Source organism: Neopsephotus bourkii, unplaced genomic scaffold (assembly GCF_033783945.1).
Source record: "Neopsephotus bourkii isolate Nb327-2 ecotype Australia unplaced genomic scaffold, CSIRO-AGI_Nbou_v1 NB_196, whole genome shotgun sequence".
NCBI lineage: Eukaryota > Metazoa > Chordata > Aves > Psittaciformes > Psittacidae > Neopsephotus > Neopsephotus bourkii.
In genome coordinates, this window is record NW_026900709.1 from 10222325 (window position 1) to 10247781 (window position 25457).

At 41.3% G+C, this 25457-nt stretch overlaps 1 protein-coding gene across 10 annotated transcripts in view; it reads right to left on the bottom strand.

The window, feature by feature from the left end:
• The window catches only part of AGPS (alkylglycerone phosphate synthase), an 82489-nt gene that overhangs the window by 48139 nt on the left and 8893 nt on the right, over positions 1–25457 (bottom strand). For 4 of the 10 annotated variants that reach the window (XM_061379576.1, XM_061379568.1, XM_061379607.1 and 1 more), the window contains one exon: positions 17757–17855. The exons of 2 other annotated variants lie outside the window; for them this stretch is intronic. In XM_061379576.1, the coding sequence (XP_061235560.1) occupies positions 17757–17855 (99 nt within the window). 4 more of the 10 variants (XM_061379625.1, XM_061379589.1, XM_061379617.1 and 1 more) reach the window with 4 other exon arrangements.

The window sequence follows — 25457 nt, forward strand, 5'->3', positions numbered from 1 at the left end:
AGGGGAAGTTTAGACTGGAAGTTCTTTACTGTGAGGGTAGTAAGGCACTGGAATGGGTTGCCCAAGGAAGTGGTAAATGCTCCATCCCTGGCAGTGTTCAAGGCCAGACTGGACAGATCCTTGGGTGTCACGGTTTAAAGTGAGATGTCCCTGCCCATGGCAGGGGGGCTGGAACTAGATGATCTTAAGGTCCTTTCCAACCTTAAGTATTCATTCTATGATTGTAATCATAATTGTTGTAATAGCATTCTTCCCTCTTCTTCATTTTCATACTGCCCTTTTGCAGCATTATTTATACAGTTACCATTCCTTAGAAAAAGCTTTTCAGACCCCAGCTTAAGTGCAGCACTCCCACTGCACCCTGTAGTGCCCTAGTGTAGCAATTAGAGCTGCCTACCAGATCAGTATCATGCATCACATTTACCCTGGCTCTTTGAGAATGATCCAAGCTGTGACTGAGCAATCAATGTAGCCTTCTACATTTCCCAAGGTTTTCATTCCCAAAAATCTCAGTGTTAAACTCGTATTCCAGAGGAGTAAAAAGGGCAGAAAGAATTGCTGAGCATCAGCAGACCTAAGCACAAATTGAAAACTCCCTCCATGTACAAGTACTCAACCCTGGCTCTGAGACAAAGGGACTCAAACAATACACTGATCTGCAACTAATATATACCACCAATATACCTACCTAAACTTCTTACAAATTATGTATCCTCTAACACACCTGAAACAAAATTTCCCTTGATAGTAACGGTTCCCATCCTCATTCTTAAATTCAGTAACTGGATTGCTAAATAGTAAAATAATTCAATAATTGGATTGCTAAATAGTAAAACAACAACTCCAAATACCCTGTATAGTATCTGAAACTATACTAAACCCAGGACACATCTGAATATCTCAAAGCATGTTAAAGAGTTTCATGCCCCCGCTTGAGAAAAGAAGTATGCTCACTTTGGCTTAGACAACCGACACGCTCCTGCTACACGCTCTATGTGTAGCAAAACGTAATTTACACACCCATCTACTTTTCTTCCCAGCCTCCTTTCCAAGAATGTATATAGTAAAGGCAGACTCATCAACATTTGGTATTATTCTTGCTTTAAACTCTATATTACTCAACTCTATACCATACCTGAACTGCCTCATTTAAAGACAGCATGTTTCCTATTCGGTACATTGGCTTCAACAAACTATCAAGCTTACTGAATGGTTTCATCTTTGACAGAAATATGAAACATTTTAGCCAGAAATATTAGGAAATTACCAGTTCTTTCTTGCCTTCTAACTCAAAAGGCAGAAATTCACTAATAAAAAGCAAAGCATGCTTCACTTTTTTGAATATATACACACACACACACACACACACACAGAATGATATTGCCTGAAGGGGAAAAAAAGCTGAAAGAAAATAAGTTACCATGGAAACAGTGACACTAGGAAATGAAAACAGCATGACCAGGTTAAGCGAATTTCAGTATTTTACTTTCATTACAACGCCCAACACTGCAATACTAATGTGACTCTATGCAATACAAACTTTTACAGCAAAATATTTGTTCCACAAGTCCAGCATTTTTCTGGAAAACTGTCTATGGAATAACCAAGGAGACACCGGGCAGGACACTGGTCAGGTCACGGCCCAAGGCACTGCATTAAGCCCTCAAATGACCATTAACAAACCGGGCAGAAGCTCATAAAGTGACAGCATGCCTAGACTGGGGGGGTGGCCTCAAGCCTACTGGCTGAGTAATTGCTCCCAAGGCATTCAGTCACTTGGCTGGGCAGGTGGAAGCCTCCAGACCTACCCTATTTCAAGTGAATTATACCTTCCAGCACTCCCCACATCTTATGTTTTAGCTAGAGTCACAGTGACTAGCTGGAAAAGTTCTTGTCTCTCCGTAAGCTGAAGAACAAGCACAGGGTCTCCCACAGGTATCCAAGCTCAGCATCCAAAGTTCAACCCAAGAGGAAACTAAACCATGGATATAATTTTCTCATAGTTTCAAATTCACATCACATGTACATACCGGACATCTGCATACAGAATACTTAAAACTGCCAGTCAAAAAGAGTTTTATGCTACAAAAGAAAAGTATCACCAACAGTTACAGAGCCTTTTATTTTCCAATGTTTAAAGCACGTTGATGTTGTAACACCAGAAGTAAAAACAAAGCTTTTCATTCATGAAGTTAAGAGATTATGTTCAAGGAAATATCAGAACCAAGTAATGAATGAACTCCAAATGCTAGCATCATGCAAATTAACACAAAAGAACGGAATTGCCACATTACACAGGCATAGCATCTAAGCAGAAATACCAACAAAACTTCCCCCTCCTCCAAAATAATCTGAAGATCTGACACTTTATACACAAAACAAAGACAAGCATGCTAGTTTACTCAAAGAGCAAGCGACAGCTCCATGTATTTTCTTCAGAGAAGATGAAAGTGCAGTTCAATCCAACTAATTCCTGTACCTCAGGTGGAGCAAAGCCAAGATGCTCACATCAACTTCCTCACAATAACCACTAGCATTTTCAATTTGATCATCAGTTGATGATCAAATTAAAACATACATAAAATACTCAGACACTCCTGTTCCATGATCCAAGAACCAGCATGTTCTTGGAAATTAAAGTGGCAGTTTTAAGAGCTACCACATGGGCTGAAGCACCAGCATTTGCGCATGTAACAATACAAAAGTGTCTTGCAGGTTGTAGGGGTCATGCAAAACACAGTAACTCCTCAAAGCCCACTTCACCTGGACTTTTGGTTACCAGCTCAAACCACCAGCTTGAAATTCAGAACTTTTTCCATGGGTGATACCAGGAAGTCACTCTCCCTCCCCCCTGGAGCAGTACCTCTGGCTTACAAAGTCACACCAACCAAGTGGGCAAGCCACTCCAAAGCCCTTTATAAACCAGCAGTAAATTAGTTATCAGGTGCCTGGAAATAACAAAAGGGAATGTAGCCCAAGGAGTCCCTCAAGAACCTCTGTGTGAAAGCAACATTTATCTGAAGAAGAACGCCATACTGCAGGCACTGAGTATCTGCTGCGTTTGTCATTTTTAGACTTCTTCCATTTTGAAGGATCTTCCCTGCAGCAAACCAAATGTAATCCCTCTCAAGTCTGAAGTCAAATAACATCTGTTTCATAAACTTAGACACATTCATGTTCCATAGCCCACACTTTCAGTTAAAGCCCTGCAGCTGCACATACACCTGATTCTGTTTGCTGATACAGCAACACAAACCTTGCATTCATATTTACAGTTTAAGTATAAAGAAAGCAACAAATGCAGACAAGATTTTAGGCATAAGACTTCAACGGTTTAAGTATTCAAGTGTGGGGTTTTTAAAAACTGTTCTGATAAAAGAAATGTTAACTTTCCTTTACATGTTCTTAGCCTCCGCTATTTCATTGCTCTTTATTTCACCACACTGTAATAAACAAAGCCCTGAGGAACAAGGAAATTGGCATTTCTCTAGTGTTCTTTCATAGAAAGCACAAGTCAATTAGGGTGAATTAAAAATTCAGGAAAGCCAAGACATTATAACTGTGTTGCTCAGTGTACACTTGCCAAACAGTGCAACAGAATACTTTACTAGAAGCTATCTCTGTTCCACCTACTACTTCACTTGGCACCAGTTTCCTTTTTATCCTTGAAGAGGCTGCTTTGCTACAAAATACACATACATGGCTACTTCCAGGCAGCAAACAAACAAGCACTTGCAGATGTTTCAAACACTTGAGATCAGTCCTTTGAGAAGTAATTTTTCAGTTTGGAAAGCCAGGACATTTGCTTCACTATCTTAAAAATTGAGATAATGAAGGAGCCGACTGTCTGCCACTTATTCTCTCAAGCAAAATAAGCTGAGCTCCAGGACAATACTGTTTTACCTATTGCACAGGGAATTTTTGCCATACTCTAGCAAATACATCATAAAACTGCTGAAGAAAACTTTCTGGCCTGTATCATCAACCCTTAAGGCTTGCGCGTAACAGGCTAGTTTTGGATATAACAACACTAAAGGCATTATGTTTGTCCGCCATATCAAGCCTACAATGATTTTTATTACTTCACATACTTGTTCTCTACAAAGAGGTATAACATTTCAGGAAAGTCTAGTTGGCTGCAACCTGTTACACTACAAGAGTCCTTACTTTACTCCAGCTCAAAGCAGCTTCTATGAAGTCCAAGTGCAACATCATTCTATTCAGTTTATTTAAGCAAGTCAAGCTTAATAAATAGGTATATACACATTCTTTTTCCTGTACATAACAGTTCTGGTCTCAATAGGTAAAGTCAATCTACAATATTTTTTTTTCTATTTTTGCTGTAAACTACTACGTGCCTTCGTATAATTCATACTGTATCACAGTATCACAGTATGCTAGAGATTGGAAGGGACCTCAAAAGATCATCCTTTACATATTAAGCATAGTTTACACTTCTGTCTTGTATCTGGGTTTTTTCCTAACAAAATTAACAGCTATATCCAGTTTGGTTTATTTCGTATCAAATGATCTAACAATAGATATTATATTACTTGAATCTTACAGATTTCTTATATTTCAACTGCTTGATATTCAACTACTTAGAGCTAGATAGGAATCGCTGCTGTATATCAAGTCACATTTGCCTTGAGATTATAACACTTCCTTTTATCAGATTAATGATTCCATGAGAGTCTCTTACTTTATCTGTCATCTTTATCTCTCAAGCATTACCCTTGACTAACCATTAACTGCTCTGATGCAATCACAGAGCTGCCTGTGAACTGCCACACCTTCCTCAATGCACCAGGCTCTTACTCTTCTGATTTCTTAAGAGACTAGTGTCACCAGCCCTTTCCTCCTTTGCACTAAGCTTCCACGACCTTCAGCTATACCAGGATTCAGTTTAGTGTCAAGTATTGCTTATACACTGTTGTCTAAACAGTTAAATGTTTATAATAAACTAAAGATTGGTATAAGTATTGGAGGCAAGAAGCCTCTTTTATGATACTTGTTAAATTCAAGTAGTAGCTGCTCTTTAGGAGTTAATTCATGAAGTTTCTTAATAGAGTCAATCATTACTAGCAACTACAGCAAGAATTGCAGAGGTCTATATGAAGGTATGGTGCTATTAGCGCATTACCCTAAGCAACTTGAGTGTGAACTTCACACAGAGCAGGCAGCTGGCTGCATACTCATTCCTCAGTTTACACTGGATAACAGCATGACCATAATAATTAAAAGAAAGCCACAAGCCTCTCCTCATCCCACAGGAAAGAAGCTTCTCCACAGAAAGCAGGATTGGGAAATCCTGCCCTGCTTTTTTTTTGCTCTAGGGCAGAAAAAATATTAAGCCTATGAGCTACTGAATCAACATTTAGTTACACTCAGCCAATACACCCCCTTTAATAAGGATCAAATTGTTTAGTCTGAGTAGGTTATAATAGAAGCTACTATGGCAAGATTAACATCAGTGCATGCTCCACCTCTGAGGCACTCTTACTTTCTAGCATGCATAACAGTTACTTTGCTGTAACTGCATTCTAGGGAGTTGCAGCATCTTACTGTTTTCAAAGCAGTACAAGTTGAACACTTCATGTACTTACTCTTCAACATGACCGTACATAAATTTTTAACTCGGGTCTCACCAGCAAAGTGAACTTATTAATACCTGGTCAACAAAAGTTATGAGCATAACAGAAAAGTTCAGAAAATAGTAATTTCAAGGAAAAGTTGTTTTTCCAACTCAGTTTTGTTTGATAAGTTTTTCAGGATGACTATTATCCTGTTAAGGCCTCAACACACACTATGTAACAATGATCCCCATCTTCCACTGCAACAGTGAATTAAAGTAGGAAATACAAGCCAGGACTGTCACCAAGAAATAACATTTCTCCACTCTTCTGGTGCTAGGATTTCCCTCAAGTGGATACTCAGAAAATAAAGCTGCTTGTCTTTTTAGATTAATTCTCCCATCTTTATAACTGCCATTTTAAAAAGTAGGAAGTATATTATAATCTTTAAACACACTAACCTGCAAACACACTGCTTAGCATTGAGGCATTCTTATTTAGAAACAGGAACACCCACAGACTCCCAGTTAGCTTCACACACACTCCCTCCTCCCCTTGCTGATGACAAATAGCATCTGGATAAGATCCTTAAAAGTCTGGTCTTTGAACAATCAACAAGAAAGCAGTGTTTCTGCAGGTTACTGTCCAGTTACTACTGGATAAGCAGCCAGAAGAAGTATTTTTCTGATCAAGACATACACCTGAAGTACTACAAAGGGGTTTTTTCACCATAGGAAGTCTTCTACTTTGCAGAAGAAATGCAACAGGGCAGTGCACCTAAATCTGGTACAATAGTGTCTGTAACTTTGATACCATTCCAAAAACCACAGGAAAGATGCAACAGGCATAACGAGCCAAAATTTTGCTTAAGGTACTTTTGCCAGGAAAAATGAAAGGAATAGTTCAAGAGGCAGAAAAGCTGAGTCATCATACAGAAAACTGCAAGAAAAAAAGATATGTGTTTGGATTGTCCTAATGTTGCTGATAAAAGCCACACAGTATCTCACAGTACCCATCCATAAGTCAGCTACTTTTACCAGATTTTTTTCAATCAATCTTCTAGGTGTCATGAACTCCAGATGAGCTGGAAGTCACTAGAGCTTCATCACTTGCCACCTCCAAATCTGCATAGGCAGCAATTGTCTTCTTTGGCCCCCATCACTCGCTTCAAAACCTAGGTATTATCCTCAAACACAAACTTTACCTACATCTTCACATCCAAGCTATGTTTAAGTACCAGAACTTTCACATGCAACATCTCAAACATATTTCAACCACATCTCAGATGTTCAGAGGGAAACTTAAGACAGAGATACAGCTCTCTTCAAGGATTTTTGTCTCCATATGTACAAAAAGTCTGGGCTGTAATGACATCAAGACAGTTGTACCTATAGTGTGGACCAAGCTTTACAACAGCTTCCTTACACTCCCACAGCCAGCAGTTTCACCATTCTGATTATAAGCTTCTTGAAGCAACAATTTTTATTCTTAATTCAGAACAAGTTATTTTGAGTAAAACCACCAATCTATTACAATCCTATAGCAAATCCCAGCATGGGAGAGCAACGTCAATAACTTGTAGAAGTACAGGTGTTAAGTTCACTGTGCCTTTGCTTCCAGAGAGAGAACCTACCCTTCAGGTCACATACATCTTCACAAAAACTTGTTTCTCCTGCTCTTCAAGGACAAAATAACTGGCCGTCAAAATTACACAATAATTCATATAAAAGAAATCCCTAACTAGTTAAACTGATATATTTTTCCAGAAACCTGATTTCTTCCTAAATCCAAACTGAAGAAAAAGTCTATAAGGAAGATGACTATTTTGGAATGATCCATTTCTTCCAGTGAGCAGCACTGTTTGACACATCTCCTGCAAGAGCTTCAAAACACCCTCAGTGAGAATTAAGGGCTTTCAAAGTTGTCAGCATTTGACTACATGCCCATGGCATCCCAGTCCTCCTGGAGCAGTCAAGCTCAGCCTGTGGCCCTGGGGCACAAATAGAGCATTAGAATAATTCAGACTGTGCAGTTGAGAGCAAACCATGGGCTGAATGGAATTTCCTCAAAGAAGTAACAACTCTCAGCACTACTTGCCTTATCTGCCTCTTTTCTGTCCCCAGACACTAACACAACAGTCCCTGTACACAGCTCAATGGGGAACAGTAAATTTTCTATAATCTAAACCTTACAATGCTCTTACAGGATAGTAAGCCAACATGTATACAGAAAATCCACATCCCAGAAAGAGAAAAAAAACACAAAACACAAGTCCACCTCAGCAGAAAGGTAGGCCTCATGGTAAGTTACATGAAACTGTACCATGTTGTTTTAACTGAAGCATTTAAGAGGATCTAATAGAAAATTAAACCCAGGAGACAGTGAAGCAGTGTTGAACTAGACAATTTGCCTTCCCTTGGTCTCATGTGACCTGAGGTTCCTTATTACTAAATATGGCAGGAAACAGAAGAAGTAGTTAATATGCTTAAGGCTATTCATTTCTAATAAACCTTAGAATCTAATGTATGAGTACATCCTTGGCAGCATTCACAAAATATGAAGGTCTCACATGTCTGAACACATGAGAACTGAATGCCCATACACAAACCTCACTTTTCACATGCCACATTCTTTACTATAGCAGCCTCAAAGCATTTTACAAACCCTACACCTCTTCTCCAGTTATTAAGGACACTATAATCGACTTTCCATTTTAATGCAATCCCACTTACTACAGAAACAAGTAGGAGGCTTAAGACCCCCTTCCTTCAGTTTCATCCCATCCCACAATGGTAAATCCCTCCAGCACATCACCCGCCTTTGGGCTCTGTCTCAGCCCCATCCTCCCGCCCGCCGCTGCCTTCACGACTCGTCCCAGCCCCGCTAACCCGCAGATCCCCGCACAGCCCACGGGGGCCTCAGCCCGCGCCGCTAACCCACGCACGTCCCCGGGTGGGACCGAGATCTCTCTCCGCTGCTCAGGCTGCCCTAGTCCCGACCCGCACCGGCAGCCGGTCACTCCAGGTGGCCGCACAGACCGGCACAGCCTCCCCTCCAGGGCACAGCACGGGGCCCACTGCCCTACGGGGACCCCCGCCCGCACCCACCGCTTCCTGGGGATGGTGCCGGAGGCCGGCCGGGTGGAGCCCCCCTGCGCCTTGCAGGGACTCAGGGAGAGCGCTTCCCGCTCCGGAGCCCGCGGCGAGCTCCGCAGGTGCCCTGAGATGATACGCAGCCTCCGCCGGGCGGAGGACGGGGAGCCGCCGCCGCCGCTTCCCGCTGCCTCCTCCGCCGCGGCCGCCATCGCACTTCCGTGTTGTGCCGCCGACCGCCGCCGGGTGAGAGGTCGGGCGAGCGGAAGGCACCTCCCGGCGCTCCCCTCATATAGGCTGTCCCGGCATGCACCGCCGCCCGCGCGCTTCCCGCCTCGACCCGACCCAGGTCGGCCCAGCCTTTGGGGGGTGGTGGTGAGCGCGGCCCAGTGAGCAGCGCCGCTGGGGCCGGCGTTCCTTAGGGGGCAGTGTGGGACTCGGGTGTTGCTAGAGCTCCGGAGCCCGGCTTCCATGAGCAGCCTTTCAGAACGGTCATCTGCCTCGGAAGGGCAGTGGTGGAACGAGAGAAAAAGGAGCTTTACTGGGGATTGCACACGTCCTGTGCTGTGAGTGTAGCTCCGTTAGATCCCTGAGAGAACACAAAGCTGGGTGTTCTGTAAAGATGAGTATTGCCAAAGTTAATGATGAAATGCTAATGAACAGTGATAGCATAGGCGGGTTACCTAAGAAACAGGTTGGTGAGGTGACGGGTGATCCTAACAGGGTTTATCATTATTGTTGACAGGGACACAATGGCCTGGTGAGTGATGGCTGCTGAGCCAGGCGCCTCTGCCTGTGTAACCCAGCTGCGCTTCCCACGATGTACATGCACTGCTAGGGGAGAGGCTCCAGGCTCCCGGTGATCCTCTCCCTGCAATAAACCTACACCACAGAATGAATGCTAACTGGGCTGTCTGGTGGGACTGTATCCCCTTCTGTAGCCAGCACAACCATCCCTGAACACAGAACTGTCAATCCTGACCGTGTTCAAGCCCCACTGGGACAGCTGGGATTCACTCTGTAGCATCTCTTTGAAGAGGGAGAATTGGGATTTATGTTCTTGTGTCCTCAACATAAAAAGGACATGGCAACATAAAAACGACATGGAACTGTTGGAACAAGTCCAGAGGAGGGCCACGAGAATTATCAGGGGACTGGAGCACCTCCCATATGAAGATAGGCTGAGAAAGTTGGGGCTGTTCAGCCTGGAGAAGAGAAGGCTGCATGGAGACCTCATAGCAGCCTTCCAGTATCTGAAGGGGGCTACAGGGATGCTGGGGAGGGACTCTTCATTAGGGACTGTAGTGATAGGACAAGAGGTGGTGGGTTTAAACTTAAACGGGAAGTTTAGACTGGATATAAGGAAGAAGTTCTTTACTGTGAGGGTAGTAAGGCACTGGAATGGGTTGCCCAAGGAAGTGGTAAATGCTCCATCCCTGGCAGTGTTCAAGGCCAGACTGGACAGATCCTTGGGTGATACGGTTTAGCGTGAGGTGTCCCTGCCCATGGCAGGGGGGTTGGAACTTGATGATCTTAAGGTCCTTTCCAACCCTAACTATTCTATGATTCTATGATTCTATGTGATGCCAACCCCAGGTGCTGTCTGCTGCTAGGAATTTACTTTCATGTAGCAAAGTGCTTTGGTCAGCTTTGAATTTCCACTCAGGAAAAGATGTGGAAACCTGAAAGATTTTAAAGGAGAAGATATGAGAAGAGGTTTTGGTTTGTTTTTTTGTTGTCAGAGAATGAAAAAAGACTGAACAAACCAAGTCCCTTAAGAAGACTAAGGAAGATAGGTTATCAGTCTACAGATCTATAAAAGACGCCTATAAAAACAGCTGTCAGCAGTCAGCCCTGCATGTCCTGGCTGTGTTCGTGAGAATTAATGAGCTCAAACTGCAAGATGTAACTTCAGTATTAGCATTAGACTACTAGCCGGAGAATGAAGTCACCTTCATTAGAACAGCAACAGTCTATCACCTGTCACCAACATTAGAATAGCAATAGTCTATCAGAGACGATATTGTTATCAGTAGTTCTGCTCAGAGCATTTTGATGGGATAGATGACCTACTCAGATTAATTCCAACTTTTTTCCTGTGACATGAAATACCTCAAACCGTTGAAGCCTACTCAGCTGTCACACAAGACCTAATCTCATGAGCAGCTTTTGCAGCTGGATGGCACCAGTCAGCTTTTTGGAAGTCTTGAAGCAGAATGCTAATATTTAAGCGATTACTAATACTTTTGTGAAGACATTTTGCCTATCGTTGACTTAATAGTCAATTCCTTCCTCATACACCCCTATGCTTGCTGTGTCATGCATATGAACTGAAATCACATGCAAATTCATAAAACTCTTACCTTACCCTGTTTTGAATCTTTTCCAGTGACCTATTTCTCCCATGAAATTTCAACACGGTACCTTTCCATTAGCTAATCAAATAGCAGAAGGTTCTCCAGGGAGCAGCATCAAGCCAAAAGTTCTCCAGGGAGCAGTATGTAATGCATGAGAAGTGAGACTTTGGTTCAGCTCCCGACTTCCTGTGCAATATTGGTGCCTCTTTCATTCATAGCTCCACATATATAAACCAAAGATAACAGTATCTCCCTGGAGAGACCAATTTGAAGATAATACACGAAGGACTGTGTGACAATACAGGATCAACACCTGTAAGACCTACTTATGAAAAGCAGCACATAAAAGCCACCCAGGTATTACTACTATTTGTTTTGCTTTTATTTTCACTGTTGTTAATTGATTGTGTACTTTGACTAGAAAACAGGCTGTAATTTTCCTGGGGCAGGAATTGCACTAGTTGCAGTGGGGTCTGAGCTTTAGGTTATGTTTCTGGTATTACTGCAACATAAACAGCTGTCCCAGCAGTTTTGATAGTTTGGTTCTGGAGTTAAGTTCCCCCCCTGTGAATAATTTGTGTACCACTTTTTGGATTAACTCATGCATATCCAAATTTAACTGTCTGCTACTGTGGAGACAGTCTGTAGGGAGCAAACAGTCTCTCAACTGAATTTCCATTCGTGTTGTTTACTGAAGTTCTGGGTATAGCTGGGGGGACTTGAAGTCAGTTATCTAAATCTTTGCTGAATCTAAATCACATTGCTGAATTCCTGCAAAGAGATACTAGATTCATGGTAGTAGGCTTCATATTTTCCTAGGATGTTTCTTTATATTGCAGTCACTTGAAAGGAACAATAATGAGCCCATGACTCATTTATTTGATCCTAATCATAGATGTTTCCAGTAAAAAAATGAATTCAACTAGTATCTGATGAGCAGAATTCCTCACCACCTCAGAATTTAATTTTTTCAAAGTGTGTATGTGTCTGGAGACTTAACTGGAGGGTGGGGGGAAGGCATGGTGGTATGGTTTGGAAACCAGTGACAGCCCTTGTCTTATGCAGAGCAAAGGTATACCTAGGAAACACCTTGGTTTTGTGCAAGAGAGGTCTTTGCTTACAGTATGAATGCTGAGTTTCTGATTTGCATGCAATCCTCAGCTCCCTTGGGAGGATGCCGTGAAAAGAAGCAGTAACATAATATAGTGGTGGATCATGAGGTCGCTGTTGCTCATCTTTTTCCTGAAGTGAAGTACTGGCATCTTTTCAAAAAATATGTCTACTTGATTCATATAAAGTCTATGTGATAAGTAGAAGGTAGAAGTGCTGAAAAGAAAACTTAGGAGGCACAACGATTTTCAAAGTAATATGGTTGTGGCAGAGAACTGATTTCAGTAAAAATACCAGCAGATCTACAGCATGGTAGTTTGAAGGATGCTAATGGCTGCTGAGCCAAAGCAGCAGTGTTTGCCGTTCCATGAGCTGTCCTTCCCACACACCTGAGTCTATCTGCAAGCATGAGATGCCAGCTCAATGTGACATTCATCTTTTCATCAAAGATCCGCATTTCCAGAATTTTCATACCGGCATTTTCAAGAAACATAGATTTAAAGAGAGTTTACACTGCAATACAAAGTAAAGTAGCAAAAATGTTTTGAACTTCCGGAGAGGTCTTCATGAAAAGATGTCTCAGAGTTCTGTTAGGTAGTAGTCCCATGGGAGAGCACAGAGGGAATGTGCTGCTTAGGGTAAGCACTACCCATACACCAGCTGTGAAAAGAAAAGATGCTTCTGATAAATTTTATTGTCTTGAATAGAGTTCAACGGATTGTTTAAAATCACCTAATGTAGCATGAGAGCCCAGGAGACATAGATATCAGATGTGGAAAATGAATTGATGGGATACACATCCAGCCTTAAAAGCTTCAGCAACTTAACATGCTGCTGAAATAGCAACTGTATGCACATCTAGAAGACAAGGTAGAGTACTATATTCAACTGAAAGTGTAAAAAGGAATTTGAAACCTGAGAAGGTTCCTGATCCTAGCTGAAACTGGCAGGAATTGCCAGTGCTGTAGTACACACCTCTGCTGTTCCTTTACTGTCTAAGTAGCAGATAAAGGCGGTGGGATTTTTTACTTGTTTTTCACTTTTAAAATAGCAGTAGGCTTTATGAGATAATACTTAATTCACCTCACTGCTTCAAAGGTCTAAGAAGAATATTATCACAGTAGTATAGTAGCCGATGAGAAAATGAATTTAAAAGAATCCTTTGCATTCTGGAAAGATGGGAAATTAGAAACTGATTTTTTCAAGATTCTTCATTTCATGGCACAACTTGCAAGGTTAAAACAAAAGGAAACACCTACTTGAATAAGGTGTGGTTTAGATGTTGTTGCTTTCTCCAGTTCAATTGCTATTCAGATGTGATTGACACAGATATTAGAACACCTTTTTGTTCTATATCCCTGTACAAAAAGCCAACACCTACAGCAGAGGTGGGGATTTGGCTGCTTTAGGTATAGGGTGGGTGTGGGACACCCACAGCTGAGTCATGGGCTGAGAAAAATCTGATGAGGCAATAAAAGGGGGAAAAGGGCATAAACCCTTGAGATCACCTTTGGATTAGTTATTTTTTCACCAGATAAAAACAAGAAGAAGAAAGCTGACACCCATTCATGAACATGTCATTCAACACCAAGTAATTCATTCTCTGGGAGTAGTTTTGTTGATACTTGATCAGGCCAAGAACTTTTCCTAAAAGGAGCCAATTTGTCTAAGACCTACATAGGCTTTGTGCCATTTTTATAGAGTTAGCAGAGACCCTCAGGGAAAGGCATCACATCCAGCCAGCCAGCCAGGCAGCCAGCCAGCTTGCCATCAATGCCACAGAACGAGAAAGGCCCAGGTCTCAGAGCTTACAGCGAGGGAGAAACCTGCAGGACCTCAAGCCATTGGCAAGGATCAGCATGGATTTCAAAAAGTTATACAGGGATAGAAGGAATGGAAACTAGGAAAAAGGTGATTAAAGCCTTCAAAGCATGGGCCATGAATGAAACCTCCTATCTAGGCATCTCCAACTAGAAGCTGCCCTATTTTATGTTGAAGAAGTTAGCAGGCATCATGTTTTGTCTTTAAGCATACAAAAAATACATATGTTTTTGGAACATGGTGGTCAACTCTCTTCAGGTAAAGACAAAAACTACTGCAGATAATCAGCTGTTTCTGCTTTCAGTTAACCAGAAGATCTGAACTGATTAGAAATGCTACAGCTTAGAAGTAAGTCTGTATCTGACCAAGATCACTGAGAAGCAAGTGCCTTCCACTGGTCCCCTAATGCAGAGTTATCAGTAATATATTATCTACATACTTGTAATAACTACAGATCTGACTTTTCTGTCTGTCACACTTTGCATGAAAGAAAAATACTTGCTAAATTGTTAGCTGTGTGCACAGATGAGCCTGTGCATCAGCAATTCAAGGTTGGCCTTTGCAAACTGAGTAAGATGCATATCTGTTTCTTCCGCTTGCTTCTGGTAGTAAAACCAGTTAAACTCTTATCACTAGCAGCAGTAGTGGCAGGTGTGTTTATCAATGTACATGCTTCGCAGGTTTCCAGTGAACTCATTTCACCTTCTTCATTTTACTGCAATGACAGTCCTGCTGCCTCCAAGTAACTGAAGGGAAGAAAGGCAAGCTTCCTAGAAAACTCTGTGCAGAGATCTATAGCCCTGCCCAGTTTCAGCTCTTCTGCAATTTATGTCAAAAACCTGTCAAGAGAAAAAGCTTCCATATTTATTTATTGAGGCAATTCACTAAACCCAAACATAGTTACCTTGTGTGGCTTCCTGCAGCTTGGTCAGTGAAAGTAAGCGGAATTTCACATTTACAGTTAGCTTTCAAGGTGTGTGTCCCAAAAGAGCTCAAGTGTGGTTTGCACACCATTTTTTACTGCCCTGAGACTTTCTCTCCTTCCCCTTTTTTAAGAGAGCTGTCAATTAAAGTGAAATGTAACTGCCCAACATGACAAGGGAGCCTCTGTAGAAACTGTTTGCCTCTACACTTTCCCAGCTGTTGCAACCCCTGTACACCTGCTTTTTATCTTGGTGACTTCATCTCATAACTATTTTCAGTTCTCTGTTTTTACTTTCAGAACATCTATTTTTCATTCCAGCTTTATGCCCTCCTGTGGAAGAATCTGGCAGGAAGTGTTGCAACTCTGAAAATCCCCTTTTGAGCAGGAGCATTGCCTTTCTTAGCCTAGTTTATGAATTTCTTCTGAATAGAGTTGGTAGTTTCCTGTTGAGACATTTAAATCATATAATTATGATACTCTCCTCATTTTGAATAGTTGTCCATGTATGGAAAGGAAAGATGCCCTTCTGTATTTTTCCAGAAGGTATTGCTTGGATAGCCAGCAGGCAGTAGAAAAACATTCCATGGGGAAGTGAGGCAGGAGAAGCTGGATGTAGTAAACACTAATCAAGTTCAACAGTTTTTCCTGATAATCCTATAGCCTGGCACTCTCCTGTCCCCTGTACTTTAATGTGTATGTAGTGTGAGATCAACTCGGGATACTTCTAGGATCTCTATGTACATCTGATCTTCCAGGTTGATACTGGAAGCTAGATTGTATTACAGCATTTTGTTAAATAATCCATTCTAAGTACGTAGTTTGGTACACTAAAGTTCTTGCATTAAATTCACCCAGTCTGCTGCCATTTCTCAGAATTTACAAGAGGAAGAAGAAATGACCTAATAATGCCATTTGCTTAATTCTGTATTTCCCTTGCTCATCTCCCTAGATATATTATTGGTTCTAATAACCGTTGGTTTACTCCTAAGGGCATATAATATATAGATTGTATTGTGAAAGGGTTTTAATTAGAAACTCAATCCCTGTGTATCCTTTTGGGAAGAGTGTAGGCATGATCAGGTCTACATCTTCTGCGTGAGAAAAAGCATCTCAGGAGGAGGAGAAATACAAGGGTGTGGAGATGGCTGATTGTGCCTCAATGCAGTTTAAGTCTGTTGGATTTTTCTCGCTTCATTAAAATACAAAAAAGGTGCTGGTGGAAAGCCTAGTGTGTTTGTGCAGTTCTTGACTGAATCTTATTGCAGAATTCTTTGCTGCTGGAAAATGGACATTTGTCAGATAACTTAGCAGAAATGTTTGGCACATTTCAAAGCCATAGGACTTAGCTGTTGCGGCTAATTCAGGAAAACCTTTTGCTAGAGCAGATAGCAAGGCATCTTAACAAACAAATCAGCTACTGCAAATCCTTCCTCAGAGTTTAATGAGAAGGAACAATTACTTCTGGTGTCTATTACATTTTAAGACTATTACCTGAGCGTGCTCTAGGAAATACCAAGGTATGTAACATCAGACACGCAATTAAACAATGTAACTACATAAACACCATATTTGGGAAAGGCAAAGTGTTTGAATAGACCATGTAAAAACTGTTCCTAGGTGGAAGCAATTAATTTGAATATTTTCCCTTGCTTAAAGTGAGATATTTTTTCCATGGTTTTGAGAGAACTAGTTGTCAAAGTGAAATAAAACATCTATATCTTAGATTAAAACTGTTAACTCTGTCTCAATAATACTTATATTGTCCTTACATAATCTTATATTATTGCATAATTATCTCCTACACAATAGTACAATTGTCCTGTAAAGGTAGCTGCTAATGGAAAGTCAAAATTTTATAACTAATAAGAGAGAATTGTATTAACCACCTGAATTTCCCAGCACATGATAGGTGCTTTGTGAAAATGGTAGACAGAATACAACTACTGTGAAGCCTATGCATTTGTTCTGATATAGACAGGCACTCATATCCTGTCATAATTCAGGTCCATAGTCTTTCAACACACAGCTAAGAGTGAATACTACACTTGGCACTAAGGTCTGCTGAGGTTAAGCTGTGTCCTGATGTCTTGCATCAGATTTCATAGTTTACAGACTAAGCTACATCCACTCTTACCCAAACAGCCACTGTTCTCCCCATTGCTGAACTTGTATCTTAGTTCAGCCCTTGGAGATACTCACTTCCCTCCTAGTCTGTTCCCCCAGTTTCCTGCAATGCTATATTGTTGTTTCTAACTGGCCCATCTTCCCTCTGCATTGTCAAATTATAGGTGTCTTCTGATAAATCAAAGATGCTTTCACTGTATGTACTAAGTAGATACAGGTGACCAACACAATTCACTTTCATTTGTAGAGACATGCTTTAGGATCCAGAGTTTAGAAAGACACTCAACTATGCAAAGATGATGAGAGTAGATTAGGTAAGAGTCAGGCAGAGAGTGTAGACAGAAACAGGTGGTGGTAGTAGGCATTTAATGGTCTTTTCAGGTGCGATGCCCCCTGAGCAATTACATGCCAAGATAATGGAGGCAAACTGAACATCCAGCAATGGCTTTTTATGTGCTTGTGCCACAGAAGGCTTCAACAGGAGACTGCCAATGCCATGGATACAAGATCTTTTGTGTGCTTGTGTCATGTTACTTCTGTACCTCTGCTGTTCCTGAAGGAATGGAGAAATGGGAAGCAAGAATTGCAGTCACTGAAAGAAGAACCAGAGGCACAGAGCTGTGAACAGGGAACTTAACCACGGGGTGATGAGTACCATTCACCATGTGGTATTGCACTCATGGCTAACCACAGCAGAAAGGGAATGATTTCTTGGTTTACATTTAGCTAAACTATCATCATGCCTGTACTATACCATTTGCATTTTAGAGGGGGCAGTAGCATGGAGTTCCCACACCTCATTTTCATTCTCCTTTTCCTGGACCTGGATCTAAGCTCTTCAGTTTTGCCTCGTCTAGAAACAAAAAACAGAAGGAGGAGACAGACTGAAGTAATAATAATGAGATCGAGCAGTAAATCAAGGAAGTTTGAACAAATGTAGCTAATTCTGTCATCCTGTGAAACAAAACAAATGTTGATTCAACTATAACTTATGCTGTGGAATTAAAGGCAGCTGAACAGAATATTCGTATGAGTAAAAGCAACATTTCTGCTTGGATGCAAATCTGTTGCAGTTTTTAAAATGCAGTTCTAACATCAGAGATGCTAGTAAAAAGGGATGATTTTCAGGATTTTGCAAATTACAGCACAGTATATTAAGAGGACTGAGTGGCAATTTATCTGAATTTGCAAAGCTATAAACCAGAGCAGTTCAGCAGCTGCTACAATGGCAGCTAAACTGTCTTTGTGATGAGAGCGAGAGCCTCCTGGAGAAGGGTAGAGTGGACAGTCATGGGTAGGAACCATTAAAAAGCATCATTACCTGTAAGTAAGCAAGCGCTGCTAGAGCAGGCTGAATTGTGAGAGTCACTAGCAGGCAGCCTGGCAATCTGTCTCCCTTTCATTTCTGGAATTATTGGTTATTTCTTGATTTTAAGTTCTTAAAATTTTGTTTCCTTCCCAGTGATGATTTAAATTCATTTGCACATTTGATTATTGTATTGTAGGAGTTTAATTAAGTATGTAAAATTAAAGAATAGCTTCAGCTCATCCTGTGGAATTTGCACCAGCAGGACACCTTAAATGCTCCCACAGCTGCTGCCTTGCCAGACCTGAGGACTCCAGTCTCAGGCACTGTCAAGCCAATGCTGTTCACCAGTGCTTTGTTTCAACAGAGAAATGTGGTGCATACAAGGGATAACAAAGGCAGCTCCTTTTTTGAAGAACACGAAATAGATTAAGCTGGTCTCAGCTGAAAAGGATGCCATCAATTTAGACAGCAGCCTGCTCTTTCAGCTGAAAACACGGGAAATGGAGCAGCACAAATGGGTGAACTGCTTGATTCTTCAAAATATTTGTGAGATAATTAATCTCTACTGCTTTCTTTGTTTGATAGGGGACCAGCTTACTGCTCCATTACATGCAGTGATATTGCTGAGGAAGGTAGGCGTTTTCAAATGAGAGAAAAACAGAATTTATTTTCTCCTTAACACAACATTCTTTGTGTGTTGAGAAGTGAAACAACAAACTGTTCCTGTGTTCACAGCTCCTCAGTGCTGCAGCACTGAAAGTTTAGGGGCAAAGGAACAGCTGTAAAACAGAAAGTGGGGGCAAAGAAAGCAGTGCCAGACTTTGAGGGAGAAAGTACTACTGTAAATATACCTAATGACTAGGCATAAAAAGAAGTACTGAATGATTCCTCATGCTATTGTGAACTGAAAGCAGTTTGGTGAGAAACCTCAGGGCAATCATTCCCAAGCTTGCTGGAACAGCAAGACTCTAGTGCTGGCTCCCCTGCTAGAGCACTCCCTCTTAGCCAATGTATGGATTAGGTTTAAAAGGGCAGTTAAGGAAAATAGTACAACCTTGTGACTGAAAGAAGAATAAAACCATGATAATAAATTCAGCAGAGGAAGAATTAGAAAAGTGAGACATTTATCAGGACAACTATCTTGCTGTGATGATAGCAGTATTTACCCTGAACATCCTGGTGAAAAGCATCTTGGGCCAAGAGCCTTACCCCCATTTAAATACCAAATTTCAGCTGGAATGGAGAGGCTGAGACTCCTGGTGCATAGGAAGGCAAGACAGAGCTGAAATGCCTGTTCTCGAGTCCCTAGTTTGAGTTCTTCTGTGTTTGAGTTTTTCCTTACATGCTAGAGATCATTTCTATCTTATTACTCCAATGAGATGTTTAAATTCCTCCTTTACTGCTCAGTACTTCATTCAAATTCTCCAACTCTCAGAGCAAAAAGCATTGTTTTTGGGTCTTCAGCAAAGAGTTCTCTGCTCTTGGAGCAGAAATGCAGAGCCATAATACATTCCTTCTGCAGGAAGCTTTTTCGCAATTATTTTGTAGTCAACTGAAATGTGTACTTCTTTATCAGCAAAGTACTTTCTAAACACTTTTGTTATACTGTCTAAATGTATTTTATTGTAGCTTCTAACCAGTTTCTAAACACCGTTAAACAATTAAAAAGGAAAATTTATTTGCCTCAGATTTCTTTTCCTCATGATACCATGGTTCCCAGAATTGCCAAGCATTCCTCCCTTCCGTAGCTTTTACTTGTACGGCATTGTTGGCTGTGTTAAATCAGGCAGGCTTGACCCTTTTGCCTTGTCAATGTTACCTGAGATTTCAGCTAGTTATGTTTTGACTGGATTGAACAGACAAGCTTTCCAGTTACTTTTTTCCCCTGCCAACCTTCATCTTTCACTCCATCTTACCTTGTACAGTGCTCCCAGGACTCTTTAAAATGTACTAAATAGTGGAGCAAGACTCTCAAGTTGGCAGTCCCTGCACACAAGCATCTTCCAGACATCCAGAGTGCTGAACTGTGATGAGCTGATTCAGACCAGTGTCTCTATAGCAAGATTTTGAGGCAGCATCCTCAGCCCTGCGAATCTCTCCAGGTAGTCCCAGCACAGGCCAGACAGAGCAGACATCCCTGCCTCACGCGCTGGAATGCAGAGGCTGAAGCTGTACCCCAAAATCTGGTGACATCTTTTCATTTGTCCTACCACATCTGGTGACAGCAAGAATCTTACATAGATGGCATCTCTACGTGAAAGCCATTTAAAGTTTCACAATACTGAGTTCTGATCTTAGGAGATCTGGTAAGCTGAGTAGGGCATGTTAACAAGACATCTTCTGAGTAGACACATCCTAAACGCATCACTGGCAAAGGACTGGGGTCTGTTATTTGTGACCTTTTCTTCCAAATGCACCAAAGCACAGCTTTCTTCTTACCCAGCAGATGACCAGCTGCTCTTAGTAACAGAAAATAAACCCAAGCAGAGGTTTTCTTGCTAACATTTATAGCTCTTCAGATGAACACTTTAAAGGAAGGGCAGCTTTGTTAAAACATAAAAACCTATGATAACTGTAAACTCAAGGCCTGATTGTTTTGTGTTCTGTGGTGGATCTCCCTTTTCTTCAGACAGCTCTCCGTGAAGAGTAATACATGCCGGGCTTCTGGGAAATGTAGCATGTGCTCCAAGGGATGTGTGGTGGTTTCTGCCAGGAGTGCAAAACGCTGCAGTAACAGCCTATGTTACCGTAGGTAGGCTTTGTATCCCTGAAAAAACTTAGAAATATTAATTATAGGAGAAAATATAAATAAATGCTTTACAGTTTTGTTCAGCAAAGCTCTGTCATTTCCTGATCTTGTTCTTTCGCTGGAAGTTCATTGCTGCTCCCACGGGCACCACAGGTTTAGCTGGATCCAGCTGCAGCTGGTGGTCGCAGTTCTGCCTAGTGCCTGTGACTGTAGGTGGTCAGAGGGTGCACCTAAGTGGGAACATGAAAGTCTAAACTTGAGTATTTTCTCCAAATCTCACATTCAGGATTAACACAGCAGCTCAGACAAGGTACTGAAACATACAGTTACTCACACTGGGGGAACAGGTTCAACTTACATGTTTAGAATTATCCCTAATGTTTTGTCTCCCACAATTAACTTTTAGACAGTAGTTACCAGCACGGGCTGGTTGATGGACAGGGATCTTCTAGGATCAGTAAAGGTCTCACAATGACAAGATGAATTAGCTAATAGGAAACAGCTAGGAATGGAAAAAGAAACCTTTCATCCGTCGCTAGGACATTGTGCAGCCTTACGCATAATCGCAACTGTTGGCAGGTACTCAAATGATGGAGCATGAGGTACTTAAGAGGCTTAGACTGACCAGTCACAGGCTTTGTCAGCCCACATCTCCAGGAGCTGAGGACACAGCAGCCACCAGTTCTCCTCCCAGAACCCTCTTCTGCTTTTCCCATAACTGTTACAGGCAGAAGTATTCAATCACCAGGGAGGGATACATACACCCCGACAGACATTTCTGTGGTACATAAATTATAGGAAACAGTTTCCTGCTTTATTTGATATAATTTCTACCACAATTTGAGTTAGTGTTTTATTATTCTCATATGTAGTCAGTTAGCTTTTTCTGTCTGAAAATCTCTTGCATGGCAACACAGCAAAGGATATAAATTAAGAAAGTATGACTATGCTAGCAAGCTAAGAAAACTGGCAGAAATCTTACAGGCAGATAAAGTAAATAAAACAGTATTAATAATCATGGAAAAGCATTCCAGATTTTGAAATTACAAAGTCCCTTTCAATGAGCTTTTTACATTACTTAAACACTGGCTGCGGTGAGTTGTGCAAACAGCTTTAATGCCATTTTACTGAATCAGGAGGTTATGCAACCAGACCACAATACACATGTTGCCTTTGAAGACAAGTTTAAAAAGCATTAAAGTATTATAAAAGTATCATTACAGCAGCAAAAGCTCTTTCAAATCATTCTAACTGCTCATTTTACAAGGGAGAGAGGTTGTTAAGGGCTGTGCCATGGTATAGTACACATGTAAGCCATAAAAAGCAGCCTTGGAGAGAGATGCACTGCCTGCACCAGTCAATAAAGGATGCCACAAATGTTTGCCTTTCAGAGGTGACAAGTAATACTGTGAGTTCACATGCAAAAGTATGTGCAAATAGGCTAAGAAATGCCAAACAGGTGGAACGAAAGGTTTCTGCCATGGAAAGTAACTAACCTGAGGGGAACTTCTGAGCAAGTAAGGTCAAGTGTGCTTCTCTTCCCTGCTAACATTCTCTGCCATTCTGCCCTTCTGCCTTGGCATCTGTTACCTTGATATGCTTTTACTATTTCCTGCCCTACCCCAGGTGTCTCTAAGCTTAGTGTCTGATTTTTGGCACCCTTTTCCCTATCTTGCTTATGCTTGTTTCATGCCAACAGCAGCTGCATAGAATAAATCCTGTGGGTTTTATAGAGCCATTGTTCAAAGTTGTGTTAAGAATGCTTCTACACATTTGCAATGGTAAACAACTATAGAAAGAAACTGGAATTAATAAAAGATGTAATACAAAGGCAGATGTAAATACTGTTATGCAGTGAAAGCAATTGGGAGTATGCATGTAGAAAAATATGTCTTTGATTAACACATTATGAAGGAATGATCCTTGAATACAGTTTTGGATAAATACTGTGGGGCAGGGATGTTAGATTTGCTTTCTTCATTTTCTAAGTAAATGTCAGTCTAGGTCCTCTTTCAACTAAGTGACTAGTACTCTGGTGCATACTGGAACAGCCTCAGGGATGAGCTAGTTATGTTCAGACTACAGTTGTTCCAAAGGGAGAGAGATTCCAGCTAAAAATACAAGTCTTCCCTCTTTTCTATCATACTGCCTTTTTGCAGAAGAGAAACATTTGGCATGCAGCTCCTCTGGCAACTCCACACCAGCTCAGAGGCTGCCTTGCAACAGGGCTATTCCTTGGAGTCTGCATTGGACCTTATTGCTGGAAAAAGAGAATGGCTTGGCGGTAGCCTTTTTTTCTTACTGGGTTACCCACAAATCACTAATTAAAAGGAATGGATCATTAAAACAGATGAATTCAGAGTTACCAGTGAGACTTGCCAGTTTAAGGGCTGGTTTACATTTTACAAGAAAAGAAAAGAAGAAGACAGTAAACATCGTTTGATAACCTCGTATATTCCACTCATACAGCTAGCTCCTATTTTGTGAAAAGCCGTATGTACAGTGTGCATCTTTATATTATCTAGAACTTTAGAACACAAGATGGCAGTGTACATACTGTAATGATTTCTTTGAGCTGCTCCTGCTACTCAAAGAGAGCACATAACATTTTGTTCAGTCCTGTATAAATCTGACCATGTACTTGTGGTATTAGAAATAAACCTAAAAGTATTTGTCAACAGCAGAAACAAATGCAATTTGTCAGTAATTGAGTATTGCATGAACAAGTGTTAGGTAAAGCTTAACTCAAGATTTTATTGTACATAACAGCACTCCAGAGACATTAAAAGCCTCTTATGGAACTCCTCAATTGCAATAACAAGAGGGTATCCCTTTATGAAGGAATGGAAGCTGGCTCAGTCGCAAGAGCTTTAGAGCAAAATTGGCTGCTGGGGAAAAGCACATAAGAGAGCTGGCAGCCTGAAATATGTGAAAAGCTCAGGGCTCTCGGAGGAGCAGTGCAGACCACTGGAGTGGAACAGGCTGAACAGTGTCTAAAATTGAACAGGTGCCTTCCTATGAAAAAAACAACAAAGCAGACAACTGTTTGGCATGATGATTCAGAGAAAAATAATTCCACCGAGAAGCATCAAATTAGAGGATAGGTCTCTGGCTGAGGACAAAATCACTTAGAGCTACACAGAGTTGGATCTTTCTGTGTACCTTCAGAGTAGGCTCATTTAGAGGCTCTCCGAGTACCGGTGGGCTAAGAGAACCACAGTAACAATCTTTCTAAGCAAGTCTTTTTTCTTTTGTTCAGTTGAGTAGTGGAAATAGTAGGTATAGCTAAAAAAGTTGTCTTGGCTTCCGGAGCTGAACCCCTAGGTTTGGTTATGAAACATGGCCTTAATTAGAAAGGCTTGATAAATAGTAGAAAAAGCCCTAAGAAAAACAGTATAAAATATTCCTGGAAAGCATTATCCCTGTGGGATGTGAAGACTGACAACATTCTAGGCAGTCCTACTTTCTCCCTGGGGGGTGCTCAGGTGACATTGCCTCCCTGCACCTGAGCTCATGACACTAACAGACACATCAGAGGGACTCTGAAGATCAAAACTCAGCACCAAGGTTCATCATTTCTGGATACAGCTCTTAATTTAACATAGTTATTTTGAATTAGATCATGAAGATACATGTATTTCAGAACGGGAGTATATGTCGTCCTCCATTTTACTGAGCAATGGAGAACTTCACAGCAATGTAAGTGGAGCGTGGCATACAGAGCTTGACCAATGTTTTTGACAGAAGGTGTAATTGGGAATGCTTGTCCCCAAGTCTACTTTTCTTGTAGTCATTACCTGTGTGTGAAAATACTGGCCTGTTCCCAATCCCTCAGTCACAGTAGCTCCAGTGAAAAGTTGTCATATTTTTCATGGTGGCCCACTCTTGGCATTACAATTGAATCGATTGCTGCTTGTTATTGCCTTATGTTCCCACGCATAAATCAATGGGTTTATTCCAAGACTCCTTTTTTCCCTCTCTCTTTCTGAGTTTGCACAAGATTGAATTTGGCATTGATTCAAATCACATAATTCAAATGTCATTTTTGCCTGGTATTTAAACTGAGGGTGGGTTTGTGACTAAAATACAGTGTCTTACCTAGCAGTGTCAGTCATTTGGTCTATTTGTCACAGTGGATTACAGAAAGTGTGGCATGCACAGAATTATGCATGCACTTTTCAACCACCTAAAATGGAGGATAAATGGAACATGTCATGGTTCTAGGCCAGTAATTTATATTGAGTACAAGCTGGGAAGGGACCAGAGCCAAAACCTCAGATCTAAATTACCTTGAGTTCCAGGGAAATTTTAATCCAAATAAAAACTTCACAGCTGTTCATTGTATAATTAGATGAACCAACAAGAGACCATGTCTCAGCACTCCCAAACTGAAGAAT